This window comes from Rhipicephalus microplus, chromosome 3 (assembly GCF_043290135.1).
Source record: "Rhipicephalus microplus isolate Deutch F79 chromosome 3, USDA_Rmic, whole genome shotgun sequence".
Lineage (NCBI taxonomy): Eukaryota > Metazoa > Arthropoda > Arachnida > Ixodida > Ixodidae > Rhipicephalus > Rhipicephalus microplus.
In genome coordinates this window covers 175,250,365-175,275,869 of record NC_134702.1, presented here as the reverse complement: position 1 = coordinate 175,275,869, position 25,505 = coordinate 175,250,365, and the positions used below count along the sequence as shown (strand labels likewise).

At 49.0% G+C, this 25,505-nt stretch overlaps 2 protein-coding genes across 2 annotated transcripts in view; both read left to right on the top strand.

Annotated features, from left to right (window-relative positions):
- The window catches only part of LOC142804046 (uncharacterized), a 100,590-nt gene extending 98,193 nt beyond the window's left edge, over positions 1-2,397 (top strand). Inside the window, exon 3 of the mRNA XM_075890561.1 lies at positions 2,235-2,397. Within this exon, the coding sequence (XP_075746676.1) occupies positions 2,235-2,266 (32 nt within the window). The 3' untranslated portion in view covers positions 2,267-2,397. The remainder of the gene's footprint in view (positions 1-2,234) is intronic.
- LOC142804047 (uncharacterized) overlaps positions 1-25,505 on the top strand; it is a 137,507-nt gene that overhangs the window by 20,707 nt on the left and 91,295 nt on the right. The window lies entirely within an intron of this gene.

Sequence of the window (25,505 nt, the reverse complement as noted above, 5' to 3'; positions counted from 1 at the left end):
TGTACGAGTTTAATCGGATGCCGTTCGGTCTGCGAACTGCTCCAAGCACCTTTCAGCGTGCCATGAACACAGTGTTAGGCACACTGATAGACCGTGCCTGCGTCGTGTACCTCGATGACGTTCTAGTCATCGGGGAAACAGAAAAACAACATCTACAAAATCTCGACACGGTTCTGCAGAGGCTACACAACACCGGCTTTCGACTTAACCGCGAGAAGTGCCAGTTTGGGTTGACGACAATATCTTATCTTGGTTATCAGATATCTCATAATGGCGTACGACCCTTGCCTGAACGCATAGACGCCGTTGCCAAATACCCTGCACCAACATCTATAAAACAGCTCCAGGTATTCCTAGGAATGGCGTCATACTTGCGCAAGTTTGTACCGAGCTTTGCGTCAACTGCTGCTCCACTCACGGACTTACTGAAGAAAAACGCCCAATTTCAGTGGGGTCCTTTGCAGGATAACGCCTTCCAAACCCTCAAACACCAGCTTACACATAGCCCGGTGCTCTGCCACTTTAATGAAGATTGGATGACAGAAGTCCATACTGATGCGAGTCAGATTGGCCTGGGGGCGGTTTTACTTCAACGTGACTCGAGTGGGCGTGGGCACGTCATCTGCTACGCCAGTCGTAAACTATCGGACGCAGAACGGCATTATCATTCGAATGAACTGGAGTGTTTGGCTGTAGTATGGAGTGTGGATGAAAAGTTCCGCCACTACTTGTTTGGCCGACACTTCACGGTAGTAACAGACAACTCCGCGATTGCGTGGATGTTCCAGAAGCAGCACCTCAAGCACAAGTTTGCCCGATGGATTGTTCGGCTCCAAGACTATACGTACGACATCCGTCACCGTGCTGGAGCACAAAATCAGCTTGCGGACGCTTTATCGCGAAATCCGATCGAGGAATTCTCCACACGAAATCGAGAAACCTGGATCCTGTTTTCGCAACAGGACGTGACCAAGGCTCAGCAAGCCGATGGAAGACTCGCATCCGTTATAGACTCCATTGGCGATGCGGGACGCAATGCCAAGTTTGTCTTACGTAATGGAACGCTGTATCGGCGTCACTGGGCCGATAAAAGCACCGAGTGTCATCTCCTGGTCATTCCTGACACCTTAAGATCGAGCGTACTACGCGCCATCCATGACACTCCCGAGGGAGGCCATGTTGGCTACAGAGCCACCTTACGCAAGGCACAAGAACGTTTTTGGTGGCCGAAAATGGATAAAAGCGTGCGTTCATACGTTGCCAGTTGCGAGATTTGTCAGCAACACAAACGACGTCCTGGAGCTCGACATGGACTTCTTACGCCGATCAAGCCTCCAGAGACAATTTTCCACACGTTGGGCATAGATCACATCGGGCCTCTTCCAATGACGACAGCGGGCAATCGTTACATTATACTCGCTGTGGACTACTTGTCCAAGTTCGTAGAGGTCGCGGCCGTGCCTTCGCTTGCTGCTAGCCATGTCATCCGATTCCTGAAAGATCGCTTCGAATGGCGACACGGTCTTCCTAACAAGTTGATCTCAGACCGGTCGACCACCTTTCGCAGTCGCGAGCTCCGCACTTACCTACAACAAGCTGGAGTGGACCATCACTTCGCGTCGGCATACCATCCACAGGCGAACGGACTGACCGAAAGGTCGAACCAGACTATCCAGGCTAGACTCGCACCGTACTGTAAGAATCACAAACGAGGTGAGGCCGACTGGGATGATCATCTCCAAGCAGCTGCGTACGCAGTGAACACGGCGGCACACAGCTCCACAGGAATTTGCCCCTACGAGATTGTCTATGGTCAGCTCCCGCAACTGAATGCTACGTTCGGTTTGGACACTCCCGTTAAAGTAGGGCGTTCCGCTGCACGCCAGACACTTTGTCGCGATATCCGTGTGGAGGCGCGTAGGAGGATTGTGCATGCTCAACAGGCACAAAAGCGATACTACGACCGACGCCACCGTCCCGCGCCGAAATACAGTGTAGGTGATGAGGTGTGGCTACAGCGAGGTGCGCCATCGTCTTCAAACAAACTGCACCCAAAGTACGACGGCCCTTACATTATTTCTGAGCGCTTGGGAGATAACACTTGGCGAGTACGATCCACAGCTTCTGATACGCGCAGAGACAAGAGAAAACGGAATAACTTTACGGTGCATGTGTCGCGGATGAAGAACTGCATACGGCGGCAAACGTGACATTGGTTTGTGTTTTTCTTACAGGAGTAGACCAGCTGCAGCGTGGCCGAGTGTAATGATGACAAAGCGGCGATCGTGCTCGGCGCATACCGGGAAGAGAAGGAGGACGAGGAAGAGGAGGCAGATAAAGAACAGCCGGCCTGCAGCAAAGGCGTTGTCTCTTTGTCTTATTTCTCCTCGTTACAATATATATATATATATATGTATATGCTACACCAATATGACATAGTGAGTGCAGCGAACCGTTGGGATGATCCGCACAAGCTCCGCCACGTCTCCTTCTATCTTACTGGCGTGGCCAAGACTTGGTTTTTTGACCACCAGATCGAATTTCCCAACTGGAACATCTTCAAAGAACATCTGCGACAAGTCTTCGCTACTCCGGCAGTTCGAGCCAGTCGCAAACAACAACTAGGCGAGTCTTTTACCTCGTATACCGAGGATGTTCTCTCTCTCTCTCTGTCGAAGCGTCAATGTCTCCATGACCGAAACAGGCAAAGTGCACCATCTGCTCAAAGGCATAGGGCCTGTTGCCTTCAACGCTTTGATCGTAAAGGACTCAAGTACCGTTGCTGACATCGTAGCTATGTGCCAGCGCCTGGACGAGCTCGAATCCGCACTGCTGCAGCTGGACAACTCTCCTGCAGCTATCCCTGACAACCCTACTGCCGACCCCTCGTTACGAGCCATGATCCGCACTATGATACGAGAGGAACTGCAGTCGCTCGGTTTTTCAGCGCGTCAGTTTCCTTCCCACACCCCGAGTACGAATTGACGGGACGTCGTCAAGGAGGAGTTGGCGGCTATGACTGGTAACACGTACACAGACCCTCACGTCTCTAAAGCCCAACTGACTTACGCGCAAGTCGCCGCCGTTACTCCAACCTTCGTTCCACGGATACCGCCAACGACGACACCAGTTCATCTGGCGTCCCTGGCACCTAGCACGCAAAACCAGACTTACTATTCACAACTAGCGCCAGCACACCTGGCTTCCATAGTCCCCAGCCCAAACATCCAACCCTACTATCAATCATGGCACCCGACGAGACCTGCATGCTACTATTGCGGATATCGCGGACACATCGCATGTGTCTGTCGCAAGCGTCAGTGAGACGAGCGTCGTGGGTTTGACACTTACGAATGGGATGACTATGCCGCAGCAACCACTTTCCAGCACCGTCCTTACGCTACGCTTCACGGTAGCTTTTCCTTGCCATCAGTAACTACTGAAATGGCTCCTCGCTATCGTGGTGTCGGGCATCGCTCACCGTCCCCTCTCTGTCGCTCTACGTCGCCACTTCGACCAGCCTCTCAGTTCGCCGACCGTCGCCCGGAAAACTATAAACTACGTAGCTTCTGGGGCAAAAGCTGCATTAAGCGAAGTAGAAAAAATTTCTCCAGAACATCCTCATAACATGATATCTGTTTCGGTGGAAGGCGTAGGAGGGGAAGCATTAATAGACAGTATTGCTAGTTTCTCAGTCATTCACAGAGATTTGTGTGCGCGTCTCCGCAAAGTTACTACGCCCTACGATGGACCTACGTTGCTCGCTGCTCAAGGGGACGCCACCGACCTTCCGCCATGTGCACTGTTCAAGTCTACATTGATGGACTTCTCCATTATGTGCAATTTGCAGCGCTTAGTTCGTGGACTCAACAGCTAATAATAGGATGAGACTTTTTTTTCAATGGCGTCCGCGTCCATCAGCGGCCCGCAGCTCGTCCCACACATGAACGATACCACCTATTCGCTTCATGCAGATGCGCACCACTTCGTTTTTATGCGGCAGAAGACACTGAGATACCTCCGCACAGTCAGCGAATTGTTACACTTCTGTCTGATGTCATTGACTACGGCGATGTGCTTCTACAACTCTCCGTACGTTGTGTCACCAGAGGAATAGCCTTGCCATCAAGTCTGATACGTTTCGACGACGGCTTCGCATTCGTTTGCGCAACAAACCCGACGCCCGAAAGAATTCTGATTCCGAAGGGCTTAACGTTGCCTTGCGTCACTACACCGGAGCCTTTCTCTGTAGTAAGTTTTCAAGACGCTTTTCCTGAAGATCCCCCTGTTGCACGTTCCCCATCCACCTCCACCCTCAAAAAACTACCGTAAGCTCTGACCTGACCCCTTCTCAGTTCAACAACTGTTTGCCTTGCTGACTAAACACGAAGCTTTCTTTGATGTCCATTCACCCGTATTGGGACAGACGTGTGTCACCACGCATCGCATCGAGACTGAACGTACGTCAATCGTTCATCGTCGGCCATATCATGTGTCAGTAGCTAAGCGGAAGGTTATTGAAGAAAACGTCGACGACAAGTTGAGACGGAACATAATACGGCCCTCTGCTAGCCCTTGGCCATCACCTGTCGTGTACTAGTTCGAAAAAAAAGACGGTTCTGTGCGCTTCTGCGTAGATTACCGGGCGCTAAACAAGGTCACGCGCAAGGTTGTATACCCTATGCCACGTGTAGACGACGCTTTGGATTCACTACAGGGAGCTCAATATTTCTCGAGTCTCGATCTATGTTCAGGATGCTGGCAGATACCGATGCATGAAAACTATAAAGACAAGACGGCATTTTCGACACCAGATGGACTTCACGAGCTCAATGTGATGCCCTTCGGCCTCTGCAACGCACCCGAAACATTCGAACGCATGATTGACACCATTTTGCATCGCCCGAAGTGGAAAACTTGCCTGTGTTATTTGGACGACATCATTGTTTTCTCGTCAACCTTCTCTCAACACTAACATCATTTAGACAAAGTCCTCATGTGCCTTGGTACGGCTGGCCTTCAGCTGAACACGAAAAAGTGCCGTTTTGCCAGCAATACAATTAAGGTCTTAGGGCACATCGTGAGTAAGGGTGGCATTCGTACTGATCCCGATAAAATATCGGCCATTCTTCATTCTCCTCGTCCTGAAAGGACCAAGGACTTGTGCAAGGCTTCATACTTCCGCCGATTCATACGAGACTTTGGCTCGATAGCAGCAACTTTGCACAAATTACTGAGTTTAAATGTTCGATTTTAGTGGTCTCCTGCCTGCGAATCAGTTTTTAGCATCTCGAAAACTCCCTCACATCTGAACCAGTACTTCGCCATTTCGATAAAACCGCACCCACACTTCTGCATACTGACGCTAGCGGTCACGGAATCGGAGGTATTCTGCTGCAGTGCGATGAATCATCACGTGAAAGGGTCGTGGCGTATGCAAGCCGTGTCCTGACGAACGACGAGAATCATTACGCCATTACTGAACAGGAGTGTTTAGCTGTCGTGTGGTCGGTACAGAAATTTCGACCTTATATACATGGCCGTCATTTTACCATAGTTACAGACCATCATGCTTTGTGTTGGCTATCCACACTCAAGAATATGTCAGGACGCCTTGGTGGATGGATTTTACGTCTTCAAGAATACGACTTTACTATTACCTACAACTGTGGGGAACAGCACCAGGACACAAATGCGCTTTCTAGCTGCCCACTTTCTACGGCGCCGTCCACTGCTTCCGCTACTAACTTCTGCGATCAACGCTTGTATAGGCCTTCCACATCTGTTTCGTCCTTATCCGCCATTGACAAGATCCCCCCTGACGACCACGGCTCCATCATAACGCATAAACTCGCTGACGCTTACTGTAGACGCATCATAGATCGCTTTCAGGAGAAATCACAACCGCCTAATGCCCGACTTCGGCCATAGCTCAGGCATTTCGAGCACGATAACTGCGTTCTTTACCATCATATCTATCACCCAGATGGTCAACGCTGGATACCCATTCTGCCTCGCTCTCTTCGAGCCGATATCCTTAAGGCCTATCACGACGACCTGACTGCTGGTCACTTCTGTTTCCAGGAAACGTATGATCGCATAAAGGTCATTTATACTAGCCAGGGATGTCCGCCAGCGTAGCAAAGTACGTCGCCTCCTACAACCTTTGTCAGCGCTGAAAGCTTCTGACATCACCTCAATGCAGAGAGCTGCAACCACTTCCATGTCCGTCGGCACCGTTGGAAGTCGTTGGCATCGATCTATATGGTCCCCTTTTCACGACTCCCAGTGGCCATCGATGGATAGTGACAGCTGTCGACCACTTGACACGTAACGCTGGAACGTCCTGCGTGAATTCGGCCTCCGCTTCTGACGTGGCTACATTTATGCTTGAAGCCTTGATCTTGCGTCACGGTGCTCTTTGTGTCATCCTAAGTGACCGAGGAAAAGCTTTCCTTTCGCAAATTGTGGAAGAATTGCTAAAAGCCTCCGGCACCAGCCACTAGACAACCTCCAGCTATCACCCCCAAACCAAAGGGCTCACTGAGCGCTTTCATCGCACTCTGTCCGACATGATAGCCATGTACGTTGAACCATACCACACCAACTGGGATGCGATTTTTCCGTTCGTAACGTTCGCTTATAATACCGCAGTACAACGCACAACTGGCTACTCGCCATTCTACTTTGTCTATGGCCGATCGCCACCTTTCCTTCTGGACGTCTCGTTCGTGACAGCCCCGCGGTTACACCATCTGCATCCTCCTGTGAACAATATATGTGTCCCGCCTCCTTCACTATCGCCAGCTCGCCAGACTCAACACTAAGGAGAGACAACAAACCCGTAAAAATCTGCACGACGCATCCCACACCACTGTGACCTTCCACCCCGGCGACGAGGTGCTACTCCGGACACCAGTTCGCACTCCTGGCTTGTGTGACAAATTTCAGTTTCGGTTCCTCGGTCCATGCACAGCCTTAGAGCAGACCACGCCCGTTAATTGTCGCGTTGAACCTGTGATTACTCCAAGTGACCGGCGCTGTTGCGGTACCGAGATAGTGCATGTCTCGCGTATGAAGCCTTTCGCAAGGCGTTCTCCGCATCTATAGGTTGCGGCCAGGATGGCCGCTCTCGTGCGCCGGGAATTAATGCGAGCACTTAAAGCACGCATCTTCATCACCTGTACAAAACCATCATCACCTAGTGTTTTTCATCTTCATCGTCAGTGGATAAGGCCCTTGAGTCGGTTCTGTGCCTCGGAGGTGACTGTTTTTGGCCATGTCTCCAGGCCTAATAAAGGCGTGTGAAGGGCTTCGTCGCAATATATATATATATATATATATATATATATATATATATTACAATGTAATTGCAAGACGGTAAGAGGTAGTAGCGTCAGGACAGAAGCAGCAAGAGCTGGCCGAATATACGGGCGTCGTCGCAGCAGCAACCAGGCAGTCCCAGCTCGCTCCTCGCGCGAACGTGCCGATGTCGCTTGGGTTGTGGGCATTCCTCTTCACTACAAATCCTCCCCGTCAGAAAAAGAGCCATCCTGGCAACTCACGGAGAACAGAGTACGAGCGGATCGTAATATGGTTTCAACCACTGTACGTGAACAGTTTCACGACCCCGAAAGCGCTGGTCTGTGGATGGCGTCACAGGTTCGATGATGTAATTAACAGGTGAAGTCTGCGAGACAACGCGGTAGGGTCCCTGGTATTTTGAAACAAGTTTCGAAGAAAGACCTGTAGGGACGGCTGGAACCCAAAGCCACACAAGGGTGTCCGGAAGGAAGTTAGGGTACGGGTGGTTATCGTCACGCCGAGATTTTTGTCTCCATCGGTCGATGGTTGTGAACGACTGGGCGAGCTTACGGCATTCCTCGACGCGGTGGGCAGCTTCAGAGATGGGCGTAGACTCAGAGGAATCGGGGTTGTTGGGCAGAATGGTATCTAATGTGGTGGAATGGTCTCGGCCATATAACAGGAAAAATGGCGAAAAGCCCGTAGTCGCCTGTGGAGCAGTGTTGTAGGCGTATGTAACAAAAGGCAGCATGGGGTCTCAATTGGAGTGGTCTGAAGCAACATACTTAGATATCATGTCGCCAAGGGTATGGTTGAATCTTTCCGTCAAGCCATTCGTTTGGGGATGGTAGGCGGTGGTAGTCCGGTGAATGATACGGCATTCGTCAAGGAGTGCGTTGACGATTTCAGAGAGGAACACACGTCCTCTGTCGCTGAGAAGTTCACGCGGTGCGCCATGACGGAGAATGAAGTTTCGCAGGAGGAAAGATGATACGTCGCGTGCTGTGGCAGCAGATAAAGCGGCTGTTTCTGCGTATCGCGTCAAGTAGTCAACAGCGACAACGATCCAACGGTTTCCGGAAGCCGTGAATGGAAGAGGTCCGTACAGATCGATTCCAATACGGTCGAAAGGCCTGGCTGGGCAAGGGATTGGCTGGATCGGACCAGAGGTGTGACGAGGCAGAGCTTTCTGTCGTTAGCACTGCGGGCATGACTGAATGTTCTTGCGCACAAAGGTGTACATGCCTCGCCAATAAAACCAGAAGGAAAGCCGAGCGTATGTTTTGAAGATGCCCGCATGTGCGCACTGAGGGTCAGCGTGGAAAGCTGAACATATTGCAGCACGAAGATGGCGAGGTATGACCAGTAACCACTTTTGGCCGTCAGACCTGTAATTCCTGCGGTAAAGGAGGTCATCGCGAATCTCAAAGTGAACCGCTTGACGGCGCAATGTTCGAGAAAATGGAGAAGTCGATGGGTCTGATAGGAATCGCCGAAGAGCGTTGATCCAGTCATCCTTGCGTTGCTCAGACGCCATGTCGCAGTTTGCTGGAAACGCAACTGTTTAGTCCACGGCAGATAGACAAGCAGAGATTTCCGATGATACGGGTGAACGCGATAGCACGTCGGCATCAGTGTGACGTCAGCCAAACCTGTAGACAACGCGCAGGTCAAACTCTTGCAACCGCAAAGCCCAGCGAGCTAAAGGGGTCCTTTAACGTGGATAGCCAACAAAGTGCATGGTGATTGGTGACTACGTCGAAAGGGTTACCATATAAGTACGGTATAAATTTACCTAGAGCCCAAATAATTTCCAGACACTCTTTCTCTGTTACAGAATAATTCTTCTCCGCTTTGGTAAGAGTACGGCTTGCGTAAGCGACTTCGTACTCCTGGAATCCCAATTTGCGCTGCGCGAGAACGGCGCCGAGTCCAACACCGCTTGCATCGGTGTGCACCTCAATCGCAGCAGTCGGGTCGAAGTGACGCAAGACTGGCGGTGAGGTTAACAGGTGGCGCAACTTTTTGAAGGCATCATCACAGGCGGGTGACCAAGTGTAACTTTTCGAGTCATTCCGTAAAAGTTCAGTCAAGGGTGGGTGGTGGTTGGCGTACGATGACATCTGGTCGGGATGCTGAGAGCCTGCGAACGAAGGGTGCTGTGGCATATAAGAGACAGGTTCGAAGCTCTGGTGGTAGTTCTGCTGATAGGCAGGGACACGCCGGCGGCAGTATCGTGCTATGTGGCCAGGCAACCCACAGGCAAAGCATATCGGCCGATTGTCGGGTGTACGCCATTGTCCACTACTCTGGAGGGACCTTGGCTGAGTGAACCGAGGAGTGGGCACAGCTGATGGTAGTGACCTAAATGTCTGGAGAGGTGGCCCTTCGGCTGCCTCAGCATAGCTTAGAGGTGCATTCACCTCGGCACAGGCCACAGGGGTCGACAACGGCGAAGTGTCACGGGCAGGTGGCAGAGCCGCGCAAACTTGCTCCTGGATGACCTCACGAATGTTCGCTGGCAGATGTGATGGTGGTTGGCCGGCTGTTGATAGCAGCGACAGCTGACGAGCGACCTCAGCGCGAACAAACTCTTTGATCTGCGATAGCAGCGAGTGATGGTCAGAGGTGGTTGTCAAGCTTGAGAGGGTGTCATCCGGGACGTTAGGGTGTCGCGTGAGAAGACGCTGTCGTCGGAGTTCGTCAAAACTCTGACACAGCTCGATGAGCTCCGAGGCACTGGCCGGGTTTTACGAGAGGAGCATTTAAAAGGCGTCGTCGGAAATGCCTTTCATAATGTGTCGTACCTTGTCAGTTTCCAGCATCGTCGGGTCAACATGCCGGCAGAGGTCGAGGATGTCCTCGATGTAGCTGGTGAATGTCTCACCAGTTTATTGGGACCGGCTTCGTAGGCGTTGTTCTGCGCGAAGTTTGCGCACCTCAGGGCATCCAAAAACAGCTGTGATGCAGGCCTTAAAGGTCGTCCAAGTATGAATGTCCGTCTCATTGTTTCTGTACCATAGCTTGGCGACATCTGTTAAATAAAACATCACGGTACCCAGTTTCATGGAATCATCCCATTTGTTGGTAGCGCTGGCTCGTTCGTAGGATTCCAGCCAATCCTCAACGCCTTTCTCGTCTGTGCCGCTGAAGGTGTCCGGTTCACGCAGGAGCTGGGCACTGGGACAGCCCCTGGGTGGCGAAGCCCGGGGGGAGGGAAGTGAAGACAGCGTCGTCAGGCATAACGGACGGCAGCTTTCGGCTACGCAATTCCAGGGTCGGGGTAAACTGCAGCAGCCTCCACCAAAATATAATGTAAATGCAAGACGATAAGAGGTAGCAGCGTCAGGACAGAAGCAGCAAGAGCTGGCCGAATATACGGGCGTCGTCGCAGCAGCAACCAGGCAGTCCCAGCTCGCGCCTCGCGCGAACGTGTCGATGTCGCTTGGGTAGTGGGCACTCCTCTTCACTACAATATATATATATATATAGATATATATATATATATATATATATATATATATATATATATATATATATATATATATATATATATATATATATATATATATATATATATATATATATATATATATATATATATATAGTATATTGACGGGAGCTGAGCTGACAGCTCCCGTCAATATCCGTTAAACACAACAAGACAACCACGACAAGAACTCTGCATATCAACATACTCCAGGAGCCCCACACCCACCTAACATCACAGACGAGTTCCCGACTATCGGCGAGACTGTGACTCCCGCGAGATACAAGCACCCCCTCACCATCATCAACAGCGCACCACTACTAGGGGGGAAGTCTGTTGAACAGACAGCACGCGTCCCTCCATCGCGGATGTCGAGCGAGACCAAAAGCACTACACGACAGCACCACTACATCACTCCTCAGAGGAAAGCCTGGCGATCTACGAAATCGCATCCCTCTATTGCGGACCCCGGAACTGCCTACGAACACGTTCACTGGGAGCCCAACGCCGAAATCCTCTCTACAACGACGAAGGCCTGGCGGACATAACTACAATCTTTGCACTTAATCAGTGCCATCCTTGCACCCAAAAGAAGATTGACTTCGGAAATGTAAGTCCAGCTCATCGCTTCCCAGTTGCAGTGCCACCTTCCTTAAAGTACGAAAACTTGCTGACAAACGAGTTAGACATGAAATGCATAAATCAACATTGCAAGTGTACCTTCGTGCTAGAATAGCCCCCAAGGGTATGACACTCTCCCTCACACCAGCCGCTACAAACCTAGACGAACACGACCAAATAACATGGAAAAATGTCTTACTTGAAGCATCTCTTAAATTAATAGAAATCGCTCTTAATGACAGTGATAAGCAGGTAAATAAACTGGTCGCTATGACCAACACCATTCTCCGCCACAACACTTTATTGAACGAAGAAATCACCCGATTAACATAGTTTGAACAGAATGAATACCAAGCCATCATGACCACAAAAATTCATAAACTCAAAAGAGACCATGTGCCCAACCCCGCGTTCCCTGATATAGTTTCTTATCACTACAACACCACCACCCAGGAAACCACTAATGGTACAAAGGAGCACCCATCTATGAACACACCCTGTGACACTGTGGTTGTAAACCTATCGGACACGAGCTTGTCACCTGGTGAAGAAAAACTGCTATCTAAAGGACTAAGCTTCTGCCTGACCACAAAATTTTTCGATGAATTCCACTTGCTCCGGGACCTCGACAACTTCGTTGAAGTTTAAGGTTGCGTGAATATTTCTTCGGCAGGCCTTCTAACCACGAAACAATTCACCATCGTAAAACAAAGGACTGAACACCGAACAGTAATCGAGACAAGTGCCTGGACTTTTATATAACCACAGTACAGAAAGATATAGTACACGAATACCACAGACAGAAAGGAAACCGAGAAAACTTAACAAAATCTGAAAACATGAGCATGAGAAATCTGGCATCTATGACAGACATAACAATAAAAATCGCTGACAAAGGAGGAGCAATTGTAGTCATTAATACAACCAACTACTTACAAGAAGCATACCGCCAACTAGACGACTCAAGATTTTACGAACGCCTCCCAGGTGGTCCGACAGACGAATACAAACGTATCGTATCAACAGAACTAAAGGAACTGTTGGATGCAGAAAATATAACCAACACTGACCACAAATTGATGCGAGCAGCATATCCTCGTCCAGGTCGCTTCTACATCTTCCCAAAAATTCATCAACCCGGTAACCCAGGTCGACCAATCATATCAGGCATCGGTACAATAACTGAACCCATATCAGGGTACGTGGACAAACTAATAAGCCACATTCTATGCACCCTCGCGTCGCACATAAAAGTCACCACACATTTTCTTCGAGACATTGCAAGTCTGTGTGGGCCGAAAAACTTGTACTTGGTTACTCTCGATGTCTCTTCATTGTATACAAATATTCCTCACGATGGCGGCATAGCTGCATTACGAAACATGTACACAAACCGTAGACAATCTAACACTCCATATTTCTCTGCCATCGCAACTTTGACGAGGACGGTCCTCGAAATAAATTCATTCGAGTTTAACCAAGAGTATTTTCGACAAATAAGCGGGACCGCTATGGGCACCAAAATGGCACCCAATTATGCCAACATATTTATAGAAAAGCTAGAATCAGAATTTCTTGATCAAAGTTCCTTGAAATCAATGTTATACAGAAGATACATAGATGACATCTTTCTTATTTGGACCCACAGCGAGGACGAACTTCTCAGCTTTATCGACACTTACAATGCTATACATTCGAACATACACTTCACACACACATACTCGCAAGTAACCGTAAATTTTCTTGATGTCACCATAACGATAGAAGAGGACAAGCTCTCCACAACCGCAAACCAACCGATCGACAACAATACCTCCTTTACCAACGCGATCACCCGCACCACTGTAAAAACAATATCCCATACAGCCAGGCTCACCGGTTTAAGCGAATCTGCTCAAGAGACGCTGATTTTGACACGAGCTCATAGAGGCTAAAACCTATGCTCGGGAAACAAAAATATCCCCCACATGTAATTGATGACGCTGTTCAAAAAGCGAGGAAAGTGAAGCGTGATGACTTACTTATGAAGCGACCACCGCAAGAAGACCCACAACGAACAAACCTCTGCTTCACTTACAGTACAAACTTCCCCAATGTAAACCAAATCCTTAAACGACATTACCACATTCTGGAACAAAGTGAACGTCTGAAATGCGCATTCCCATCTGCTCCAGGCGTCGTTTACCGACGACCACGCAACCTCAAAGACACACTTGTCCACTCTCAAATCACTACCTCACCCCCAATAATTCATGCCAACGTTGTTTAAAGTCACGATGTCTTGTATGTAAGGCGATGCGAGAAACACACAAAGCAACCAGCACACAATCCAAGGTTTCGATTAACATACGAGGAAACCTAACATACGATTCCTCTAATGTGGTATACCTACTCGAATGCAACGTGTGTAGTAGGCAGTACATCGGACAAACAGAAACACCATTTAGGATTCACTTCAATAGTCACAGAGCACATGCGAAATCAGCCCCAAATCTACCCCTATCAAAATATCTTAATCTTCCCGACCATGCATTCGACAAACTATCAGTAACGCTCTTAGAGATGAGATTTAAATCAAACCGAGAACGTGAACAACGAGAGTCACACCTTATCCACCGATTTAACACCCTCGATAGAGGAATAAATGAGAATCCTGGTACACTTGCTGCAACTAAAGCATTAGAAAACAATAACGGCCATAATGAAAATAGTAACTGAGTTCACGACACTGCAGCTGCGAAGGGCACTGCACAACTCAAAACAATTCCAAGCGTATCTACTCTACCAAAGTACAGCTGTCGTCTGTTTTCTGTTTTATTTTACTACCCAATCAAGTGCGCCATGCATGATATGCCCAACAGCAACCCTGTGCACAGCCGGGAGGCCCCTACTGCACGCGTAATCCAGAAGCGGGCAAGGAATTCGCATTGCGCCCGCTTACCAGCCTCTGCCGCAATACGCGGCACCCCTCTTTCTACGACGAAAAGTTGACTAGGCGCAGAGTAGTTAAAGGCTTAAACTCCTTAAAAAAACTTTTTTTGCCCCACATCGAACCGCCAGAGCCAGGAGGCGCCGTCTGGTCGGGAAGAATGCGTTAAAGGAAGCATACACAGACCGCTTAGATCAGAAAGGTGAAGGGGAGAAGGGGGAGAGAGATGAAAGGGGAAGTGGAAGGAAGAGTACAAGGGGGTGCCCGGGGGGGGGAGTCCACCTTATATTCTTTTTTTCGTTTTTTCTTTCTTTTTTTATGTTTTTCTTTTCTTTTCCTTTTCTTCTTTTTTTCTTTATTCTGTCTTTTTTCCTCTTTCCCTCTGATTTGAGATTGTATAAAGCTCAGCACCAACAAACTGTACCTTTAATCCTGATGAAGGCCAGACTCTAGGCTGAAACGTCGAAATAAACCACGTTGTGACCGCTCAGGGAGGGTCTACTTGACTATATGCAATGCTACGGCCATTCAACCACCATTCCTGCCTATATATATGTATGTCTCTCTCTCTCTCTCTCTCTCTCTATATATATATATATATATACATATATATATATATTTATATATATATATATTACTATTTTGTTTGCTAAAATAATCAGAGCGCCCCTCAATCATCCGCTGAACCTCCCGGCATTAAAAAGATCTCTTCTGCTCTGCACTGAATGGTCTTAACAACGGAGTGAGAGATCCATTGTATACAAACCATTGCTTTCACGATCTTTCTGCGCATGAGCACACGTGCCCGCTGTTGGCAAAAAATGTGTTTATAATAACTGTTCTATACAGTATTTCCGTAAATTGATTATGCATATTCAAAGTTCAAAAGGCATGTTTATATTCACAATTTCAAAATTTTTCTTCATTATTTGCTAGTGCCAGATCACGAGAAGAATACCTAGCAGTGTATAATATCCCAGTTCGTTTGAGTTTGTCCTGGTTTGGAGTCAATATCGAGATCCCGCAGAGCTCCTGCAATCAACTTTATATTTGGCAGAATTAAGCAAATCATTATTGAGAACAATAATGTCACTTTGTTGTATTCTCGCTGAATGAGCGCTGCGAATGCCAAGAACGAAATCCACCTGAAGCAGATGCTTTCCATCAATCCTATTGCGGCTGAAAAGTCTGGTGTCTAGCCTGTTGGTACATCGCTTGGAATCTAGTCACCCAGCGTTCATAAAACACATACACAAAAAGACAAAAAAGGCAACCACACAGGCTGGGGCTTGTGGTTGTCATGTGTGTGTGTGTGTGTGTGTGTGTGTGTGTGCGTTTGTGTGTGTGTGTGTGCACGCGCCATGTGTTTGTGCTGATCTACCAACTAGGCCAACAACACGTAGTTCTATTCGCGTAGACACTCGCGTAGGCACTCGCGTAGACACTCGCTCCAGATCATTCTCTAGGTTTTGTGGCATTAAATTTTACGCTGAAGCTGTGGCCTTATCAATCTGCATCAGCAGTGCGCTTGCCGATCACCGAGGATACTGTGATGTGAAAACGCCCGCGGACTTTTATCATTTTGGTGAAAGCGGGGACGACAGAGGGCACCTTGGGGTTGACCGGGGTGGCCAGAGGCTTCAGCATTGTACGGCGTTGTGCGACTTTACTGCGTGGGTTTAGCGCATTCACCGTGGTGCCGTGATTACACACACACACACATATATATATATATATATATATATATATATATATATATATATATATATATATATATATATATATATATATATATATATGGCGGAAGCAGGCAGGGATGGTTAGGAGAGGTAGATGAGAAAGAAGTGCTATGGAATAAACATGGCGTATGAGCCAGGCCACGTCTCCCAGTCATCATAGCATCACGCGAGTCGACAGGATGAAAACCTGGCCACCGCTCATCAACCTCACATCATTCACGAAGCCACTGGCAGTACGCCTCAACTGAATATCGACCACAGAAGAGGTGATCTCAGACGCATGCAGTTACCGGCATCATGACAGAACCATCTGCTGACGTTCCCATCCCCAAGTACACCGGAGCAGCTGACGATGGACCTGAATAGGACTGATTCGACCTGTTCGAGCTGCACGCTGCCGCCGCCTCATGGTCGGAACGGGAGATGATCATCAACATTACCGACTACGTTTCTGGTGAAGCTTTCAAATTCTACCTCACCCACATATTTCAGAACGACGAGTCATGGAAAAAGATCAAAGAAGAAAAGATCATTAGATTTAAAGAATACAGTGACGACTACGACGAAGACTCGATTATAACCAACCATCTGCAGACAATTGCACTCAGACGTCAATTTCGTAGGCAGTCTTCAACCATTCGAACACAACAAGATTCGACCACTGGCACAAGACGAAGTGGCACACGGGTTCAGTGACAGACGATAATGCGTATTTTGGGAAAAACAAAACCATCGAGCGGGCCCCTCTTCTTCACGAAAGACGGCATTTCCGAAGTCATCGCTCCAGCATACGACACGAGACGTTGCTCAACCACCTGATGTCCTTCACTATTGGTCTCGCATACGTGGTCCACCACCTGGGTTTTCAACAGGCGGTTCTTCAAGCACTCCTAATACTCACCACTTGCCTTATCAGGACGCCGTATTCATGGTAGATGACCTGGCGCAACGGTAAAATACCTTGTCAAGCCACTGCCATTCCGAAAGCCGTTGTATTTCTGGAACGCGTAGCTCGATTCTCCCGCAAATAAACAAACGTACGGAATCGGAACCACGTCAAGCCATGTTTGCGGTGATGTCATCCTCGGGAACTAAACCAACCCAAAGTTGAAACAGTATGGAGTCACCATTGAATGCAAGTCTCGTTGACAAAACGAAAATGTATATACTGCTTTCCTTGACACAAATGATGCTTGCAATGCACTCGTAAATAATGCTGGTACTACCAACAGCGTCTCCTCATTCAACGAAGATGACCACCCGCAATTTTCTCAGCGCCATCACCACACCAAGAAAAGACGACGATGAACGAAAACTTCAAACCATCCACAGACAACCGCACTCAGTCGTCACAGTCAAAAGCAACCTTCACGCACTGACCAACCTCCTGCTTTTCCATCGCGTGGATCTTCGGTCACTCACAACGCCCACCTCGCGTCTCACACGTTCACTATGGTCGGAATAGAGCAGAGAAGCTCGGAGCATACTCAGTCAAGCACACGACCTACAGTTCAGTTCCACGCGCCAGAAGAGCTCGCATCGTTCATTGGACAGAAAGACAGTCATTCCCAACTAGAATCTGACCAAACCACGCCAAATGCTGTGTCGCCATTGAGAGCACATCCATCTGAAAGCCCAAACACAGGAGGCTCGAAAACAAGTCTTACAGGTTGCCAGGTGTCAGAAGCCTACGTAATGAATGCTGCCGCAGGCGCCTCTGATGTTCCTCCAGTGAAATCTGTCCTACCAATTTCACTGCCTGAAAAGCGTCACAACAGCTACCAACTGAACACTACGTCAAATTGCCAAGAAAATCTTTGTCCTATTCGAAAAAGGCTGCCACCTCAACACTTTTTGCAACATCAGCAAGGCTAGAACAATGAAATAGGCCAGGTTAAGCGTCTTGCTATTCGACACGGACAACTAGAGATGTCGGAAGAACACACACGGCGTCAAGAAAGACGTTTACAAACGACTCAATCAAAGCGACAACATATTCAAGATGTTTCACTCGAGACAAAGAAAGCATCGAATCCCAGACATTTTCCCAAGAGACGTCAAGTAAGTTTTCTCCAACAGAGATCAATACTCAGACAACACGACATACGATGACGGAAAAGGCGCAAACCAACACCCTGTATTCCGGAAGGACGCGGAAGTCACCGCAAACACCTTGGTCAACAAACACGCAGACGGGTGGTGCTGCATGTGTACCAATCAAGGCATAGAGCACGACGCCTACGCAAATCAAGCTGCTGGTGCTCCAAAGTCTTCACACTACGTTCATTTCTTGCCAGAATACTAACAGGTTCATCATCTGCAGTTTCCACGTTCAAGGTGTACTTGTATTTTACAGTACGACACAGTCAGCCTCGCCCACCAGAACTCCAGGACTTACCGGACTGCTGCACTCCCCTGTGAAGCTAGTGTGTTTACGGAAACTTCCAGGGACATGGAACGATCTTCTCTTTTTGACAGTGTTTACTTCTAAGCCATGCATGCTTAGTTTTCGTTTCTGTTCGTCTGACGTGACTTCTTTCCGGGGAGGGGGAATCCTGTGATGTAAGAAGGCAGGGATGGTTAGGAGAGGTAGATGAGGAAGAAGTGCTATGGAATAAACATGGCGTATGAGCCAGGCCACGTCTCCCAGTCATCATAGCATCACATATATATATCACAAAGAACTGTGGCGCGCTGGCTCCACGCCGCCTTCATGGCTCGGCGGCGTGCCCACCCTCAAAAATTTCAGCGGCGGCGCACAGCTATACCACAGGGTATGCGCTCTGAAGAAATCACCTTGGTGGGCATCATGCCGGCACCGGTACCATTTATTGCTGTTTAAGTCCGAGACGCGCTGCTTATAGCACTGTAATTCCTTTGACGTTAATGACTAATCTGGCATCATCATTGCGATTCCATGTGTGCCAATTTAACTTTGAAATACTTTTAAATCTATACAAACACACAGCACGACCACGCCGCCCGACGCCGCCGTATCAGATGATGGGGCCGAGAGTAGCGCAAGATTAGAGATGCCCCGCCGCGGTGGTCTAGTGGCTATGGTACTCGGCTGCTGGCCCGCAGGTCGCGGGTTCGCATCCCGGCTGCGGCGGCTGCATTTCCGATGTAGGCGGAAATGTTGTAGGCTCGTGTGCTCAGATTTGGGTGGTCGAAATTTTCGGAGCCCTCCACTACGGCGTCTCTCATATTAATATGGTGGTTTTGGGACGTTAAACTCCACATATCTATCAATCATTATCAAGATTAGAGATACTGTATATTCTGCCTGGAGGAGGAGGAGAAAGCAACAAAAGGGAGAAGGCAGGGAGGTTAACCAGAAAGACATCCGGTTGGCTACCCTACACTGGGGCATTAGGGAAAGGGACAAGAAAGACGAGAAAGAGGGAAGAGAGGAAAAGAAAAAAAGGGGTGGAAGAGAGACTGACAGTAAATTCACTTGAGCGTGTAGAACTCTACCGCATGTTAGTGGCGTTCACACAACCCTCTCTTTCTTAGGAAACACAGCAGGGCTTTCACTGCCTTGCGGGCTGTCGAGGCATGTGGACGTTGCTGTAATAGCACCTGCACAGAAAGAGGCCGATCATCCAGTCGCCGAATTGCGTTGGCAAGTACTTGTCTATCTGAGGAATCGAGGACAATGGCACAGCAGGTGTTCGATATTTTCGTCGGTGCCACAAACATCGCACGCCGCACTGTCAGTAATTCCGATTAACGTGGTATAAAATTTTGTGAAAGCAAATCCCAGCCAAAGGCGATGGAGAAGCGAAGCTGCACGTCGATGTAGGCCGGAGTTGTAGTGAAGGGTCGAGCTCGTGCAGTCTTGTACGTCGTTTGCTTGGTGTGTTCCACTCAGTCAGTGTGTGACTGCGGGCCCGTTGACGAATCTGCCTCGCCGCATCCGCTCTTGAAAGCGGAATTGGAACGCTGTTCGCTTCTTTGGGTGAAGTGCGAGCAGCATGATCTGCAGAATCATTGCCGCCTATACCACGATGCCCAGGTTGCCACTGAAAGACGATGTCGTGGCCTTTTTGTATTAAAAGCTGGTGAAGTTTCACGGTTTGTTAGGTCAACAGGTCGTGGCATCCGCGTCGCAGAACTGAAATCAGGCACTGTAACGCTGGTTTTGAGTCAGAAAACACAGCCCATTTACCTGCTCTTTCTTCTGAATTGATGAGTTCCAGTGCATTGCGCAGAGCCTTGAGTTCTGCCGTCGTTGACGTTGTCACATGTGAAGTCTTAAAACACCGAGTTACCCCTTGTGATGGTATAACCACTGCTCCACCTGAACTAGACGGCGTAGTAGAGCCATCCGTGTAAATGTGCACGTGGTTACTGTAGTTTTGTTCCAGTAGGAATAGACTCAGTTGTTTCAGCGCATGTGTCGGTAAGTCCAATTTTCTCCTCATTCCTGGAATCATTAGGTGAGTTCGTGGGCGGCTCAAGCTCGAAGGAGGAAGCAGTGGCTTTGACGCAGGTGCGTACGTCTCAGTAAACGATGAACGGTGCTTGTAGACAGTAGTGCCGTATGTCGTGCGGGGCCTTTGAGCAGCTAGGCTCGCCAGGTGGTGAGAAGGGGTCCTGGCATAATGCCTGAGGTGCATGCACATTGTCTCGGAAAATATATGCGTCTTTATGGAGTGATCATGAGCGATGGCAATGGTTTCAGCCGTTGAAGCACTGCAGGGTAATCCAAGGCATATGTTAAGTGCTTGGGCTTGAATGCTCTGAATTGCGCACGGGTTGGTCTTGCCGGTGTTAGATACTGCAGGTAAGCTGTACCATAAGAATCCAATAAACAGCACTCTGTACAGTTTTAGCGTCGATAATATGGCCACTCCCCAATTCTTTCCTGCAAGGAATTTGAACATGTGGCATGTTGTGATCAGCCGCTTCTTCACATAGTTCACGTGTGGAGTACACGACAGGTTTCTGTCTGTTACGACTCCCAAGAACCTATGGCTTCTGCTGAGCGATATGTATTCTTCATTAATCGATATGCTGTAAGCCGACATTGGTTTCGGCGTGAACGCTACCACTGCACATTTTCCGCGGGACACCTCGAGGCCTTTTTTTAGGAAGGTAGCATGACGTCGTTGTAGCAGCCTTCTGAAGGCGGGCGCGAAGCTTAGGCCTTGCCTCACCTGATGTCCAAATGCAGATGTCATCAGCGCAGACATAAAGTTCTACAGTGCTAGGTAGCTGCGCGGCTAGACCAATGAGAGTGAGGTTGAAAAGTGTAAGGCTTATTTATGACTCCTCCCTGAGGAACTCCTCGGCTGCTGTAATAATCAGGTGTTGGGCCATTCGCTGTCATCACGTAAAATGATCTCAGCTGTAAGTAGTTGTGCACCCACATATATATCTTGGCACCATGACCTACTGTTTCCAAAGCACTAAGGATGGCTTCATGGGTGACATTGTCGTAAGCCCCCTTAACGTCTAGAAACAGGGCGGCGCACAGTCTCTTACAGGCTTTCTGGTGTTGAACATATGTCACCAGATCAACAACGTTGTCGATTGACGAATAGCCGCGCCTGAATCCGGTCATGGATACTGCATAGATTTCGTAGTGCCATAAATACCACTTCATTCGTTCTAGAATCATTCGTTCCATTATTTTTCCCACACAACTGGCAAGTGTGATAGGACGGTATGAGGCAATATCCAAAGGAGATTTACGAGCCTTTAAAAGTGGAATGAGGTGACTTGACTTCCATGCCTGGGGAACCGTACCAGTCTGCCAGGAGTCGTTGTATAGGCGTAAGAGTGCCTTCAGAGTTTCGTCTTCAAGATTACAAAGGGCCAGATAGGTAATGCCGTCAGGTCCGGGTGCTGAAGAACACAGTGCCAGTGCCAGTGCCTCTGCACAGTGCCAGTGCCGCCTCTAGCTCATCCATAGAAAACTGGCGTTCCATACGGGGATCACGTGAGGGCGGTGGGTTGTCAAATGTTCCCATTCTTGGTACTGTGAAATTGGAAGCACCGGCAACTCTTCTACAGAAAAATTCTGCGACGTCAATATCTCTGCATTGAAGGTGAAGTGCCAGAGATGTAAACGGGTGTCGCTGACCCAAGGTTGTGCTAAGACCCCGGACAGTTCGCCATAACAGTGATAGGGGCTTTCATGGATCCAACGACTCGTAAAAAGATGTCCAACGTAGCCTAGCCAGTTTATTCATGTACCGCTGCATTTTCGTTTGAATGCGTCTAGCCAGCCTCAAATCATCCATGCACTTTGTCCGTCGGTACCTTCGTTCTGCACGACGGCGTATTGCGCGAAGATTCTCAAGCTCGATGTCGAAATCGGTGCACTTGTGACTAGTCAACAGTGAATGCGTGGTATTCTGCAGGACATCCTTTATCGAGTCCTCTAGGTTATATGATGAGCCGTCGGTACAACAGTCTTCTATTAACATTTTGAATTTCGACCAATCGGTGTATTTGAGGCCTTTTGAGGATTTGGAGCTGGTGAAACCTTCTATAAACAGGTAAGTTGGTATATGGTCGTTGCCCCGCGTTTCCAGATCCGAAAACCAGTGCACTTTACTGGTATGTGAGCGAGAAACCAATGTAAGGTCCAGGCAGCTGCTATAGGCTGATCAGCGTAAATATGTAGGGCTTCCATCGTTACAAACGCAGAGTTTGTACTCCGAGGCTAAAGACACCGATTTTCTTCCTCTAGAGCTGACCCTGGAGCTTCCCCATAGGAAATGATGGACATTGAAGTCGCCAGTGATCACCCATGGCGTTGGAGTCGATGTCAGAATACCGCGTAAGCGCTCGCAGTCAAGGCGGCTTGATGGAGATAAGTAAGCTCCGATTATCGAGAAAGCAACTTTATCCTTCTTCACAGTAAGGTACACATACTGATTCCCTTAATCAGGTGAGACCCTGTGGTGAACGTAAGTGAGGTCATGGCGCATGAATACAATAACTTTGCTGCAGCCTCTCTGAGTGGAGGACATAAAGCACTCATATCCTGAAAGCTTTATTGAAGCAGACAGGTTGGGCTCACAAATCACGATAATGGGGAAGCGGTTTACAAGTACAAACTGTCTAAAGTCAGACATGCGCGACTTCAGTCCTCTGGCTTTTCACTGAAAGACAGATGCATTCTTGACTTCCAGTCGAAACGACAGCGCCTCGCTGGCCATGGTTTTACCTTAGAGCTGCAAGCACCGGACTCAGGGTGTCCAGCACATGTAGTGTGGTCTGCGCAGCCGGAGTGTTCATATTACTCAGTAGGACACGCATGGTACTCATCAGCGATTGCAACAAGCTTATCACTTGATCTTCATTCATCGCATCACTGGTTTGAGGGATCGTCGAGGGCAGCGGGATTTGATGCAGCTCCGAAGTAGGTTGACTTCGTGGAAGTTAGGGCCACTGTTCGGAAAATGCGACTGCTGCCCCTTTCTTCTGTTTGGCAGTATTCGTCTTCAGTGAGCTCGGTGTTTGTGGGTCAGCCTCTTTGATAGGGGATAACATCTCTTTTTCGGTAGAGCAGTTTTTCCGTGATGCTCTTCGCCCACGACGCCGTCGTCGGCGTAGTGTAGAGGCAGCTTCCCTGTGCGTTGAATTGTCCCGCACCATACGCCTGAGTACCGCGTGCTCGTTTCGCACCCGCGGGCAATCTTTGGATGAGGTCTCATGAGTGCCGTGGTAGTTTAGACATCGTAACACGGTGGCACCGCAGGCGTCATTTGAGTGAGATTCAGCGCACCGCGGACACACAACTTTGTTCTCACAGACACCTTTTACGTGTCCCATCTTGAAGCACGTGTAGCGTTGCAGTGGCTTCGGTATGTATGGACGCACTGAGTGGCGAACATGGCCAACTTTGACATACGAGGGAAGGCTGTCACCCTCGAACACAAGCCTCAAGCAGCGTGAGTTGCCGAGTCTGGTAATGTGCGTGATGCGGGTGCCTCTGTCGCTGGCTTTATTAGTATTGGTGGGTCATTAGCTGGGATGAAAAGATCGACATCATAAATGACGCCTACAGTGCCATTACAACGTGTAGTGACCATTGGCCAAATTTTCACGTTGCCGATTTCCGTTATGTGCCGAAGGCTTTGCAGTGCGCTACGGTGCATAACGTCTACAACAAGGAAATTCTTCCGTGCATTGATCCTCACGTCTTTGATCTCAATTGGCGCGGTTTGCTCGAGAAGCACAGAAAGTACTTGCCTGTTGAGGAGTCGCAAGTTAGATGCAAGGTCTTCGGGCATGAACAGCATGGTGTGCGGCCACCACTGTGGTGCAGTCTTAACGATGGAAACACCGTTAAGACTGCTACCTAGAGAGCATATACAGTAACTCTACGCACGATCAGACTGCAGCGCTGCTAGTTCTCGCGACCGCTGTTCAGCCAATTCTCCTCCGCTGGCGGAGATAAGGAGCCGACGGAGCTCTGAAACCACGGAGGAAGGAACTGAGTTATACTCTAGTGAGGTTGGCTCGAACATGGAGGAAGAATTCGAATTTCTTAATGGATTCGAACGTTAGCTAACTCCCGAAAAAGTGGGCCAACAGTGTGTTTGAGTTTTGGAACGCAGTAACTCGTAAAATTGAATAAATCTGGTCTGGATATCGTTGCAACTGCCGTCAGAACAAGCGTATGCTTTCATCGTGGTTTTGATACTTCACTCTTTCTAGTTCGCAAGGAGCCACTCATGATGTAGCGTGGCTTAAAGCGCTGCTTTCAAACTGCACAATATTGAGTGAGCAGCTAGGCGGGTCTGAAAATTTTAATTGCACGTCATTTTTTTTTTCTTTTGCGGGTAGGCAGGTGATGTATCGTGCGTCGGACGCGACGCACGGGGAATGCGAGGCCCGGCGCCGAAAGCGCGAGCCGGGAAGGAGAAAGTGGCACAGCCGAAGGATGGACAGCTGATGCAGGCATAGTGTTGTTTTGCCCGCTAGAGGGCGTTGTACACACACACGCACAACACACACACACACACAAACACACACACACACACACGCACACACACACACACACACGCACACACACACACAACACACACACACATATATTGCCACTTGGCCGCTAGTTACGGCGAGCGCAAGCCATGGCTGCCCGCGAAAATGTAAGACGATGTTCTGGGGCAGCGCGTGCTCTGGCCAGTTGTTTTTTATTGAAGCAGCCACCTTGCCAGTTTTCGGTGCGTCTACCCGCCGGCTCAGTTCTTCCTAGTTGAAGACCTTTTGTAGCACGTGGCAACTGGTGCAGGTGCTGGGTAACCCCCAGTCGTTGTTCCAAACGCCTCCAGGTAGCCCTTTACCTGCAGTGACAACACCTGTCCACCGCTCAAGCCGAAGACTCCGAGGACTACCTCCTGAGCGTGGACCTCTTCCTAAGACGATGTCTGTCACACCCCCGAACGCTATGGAAGGC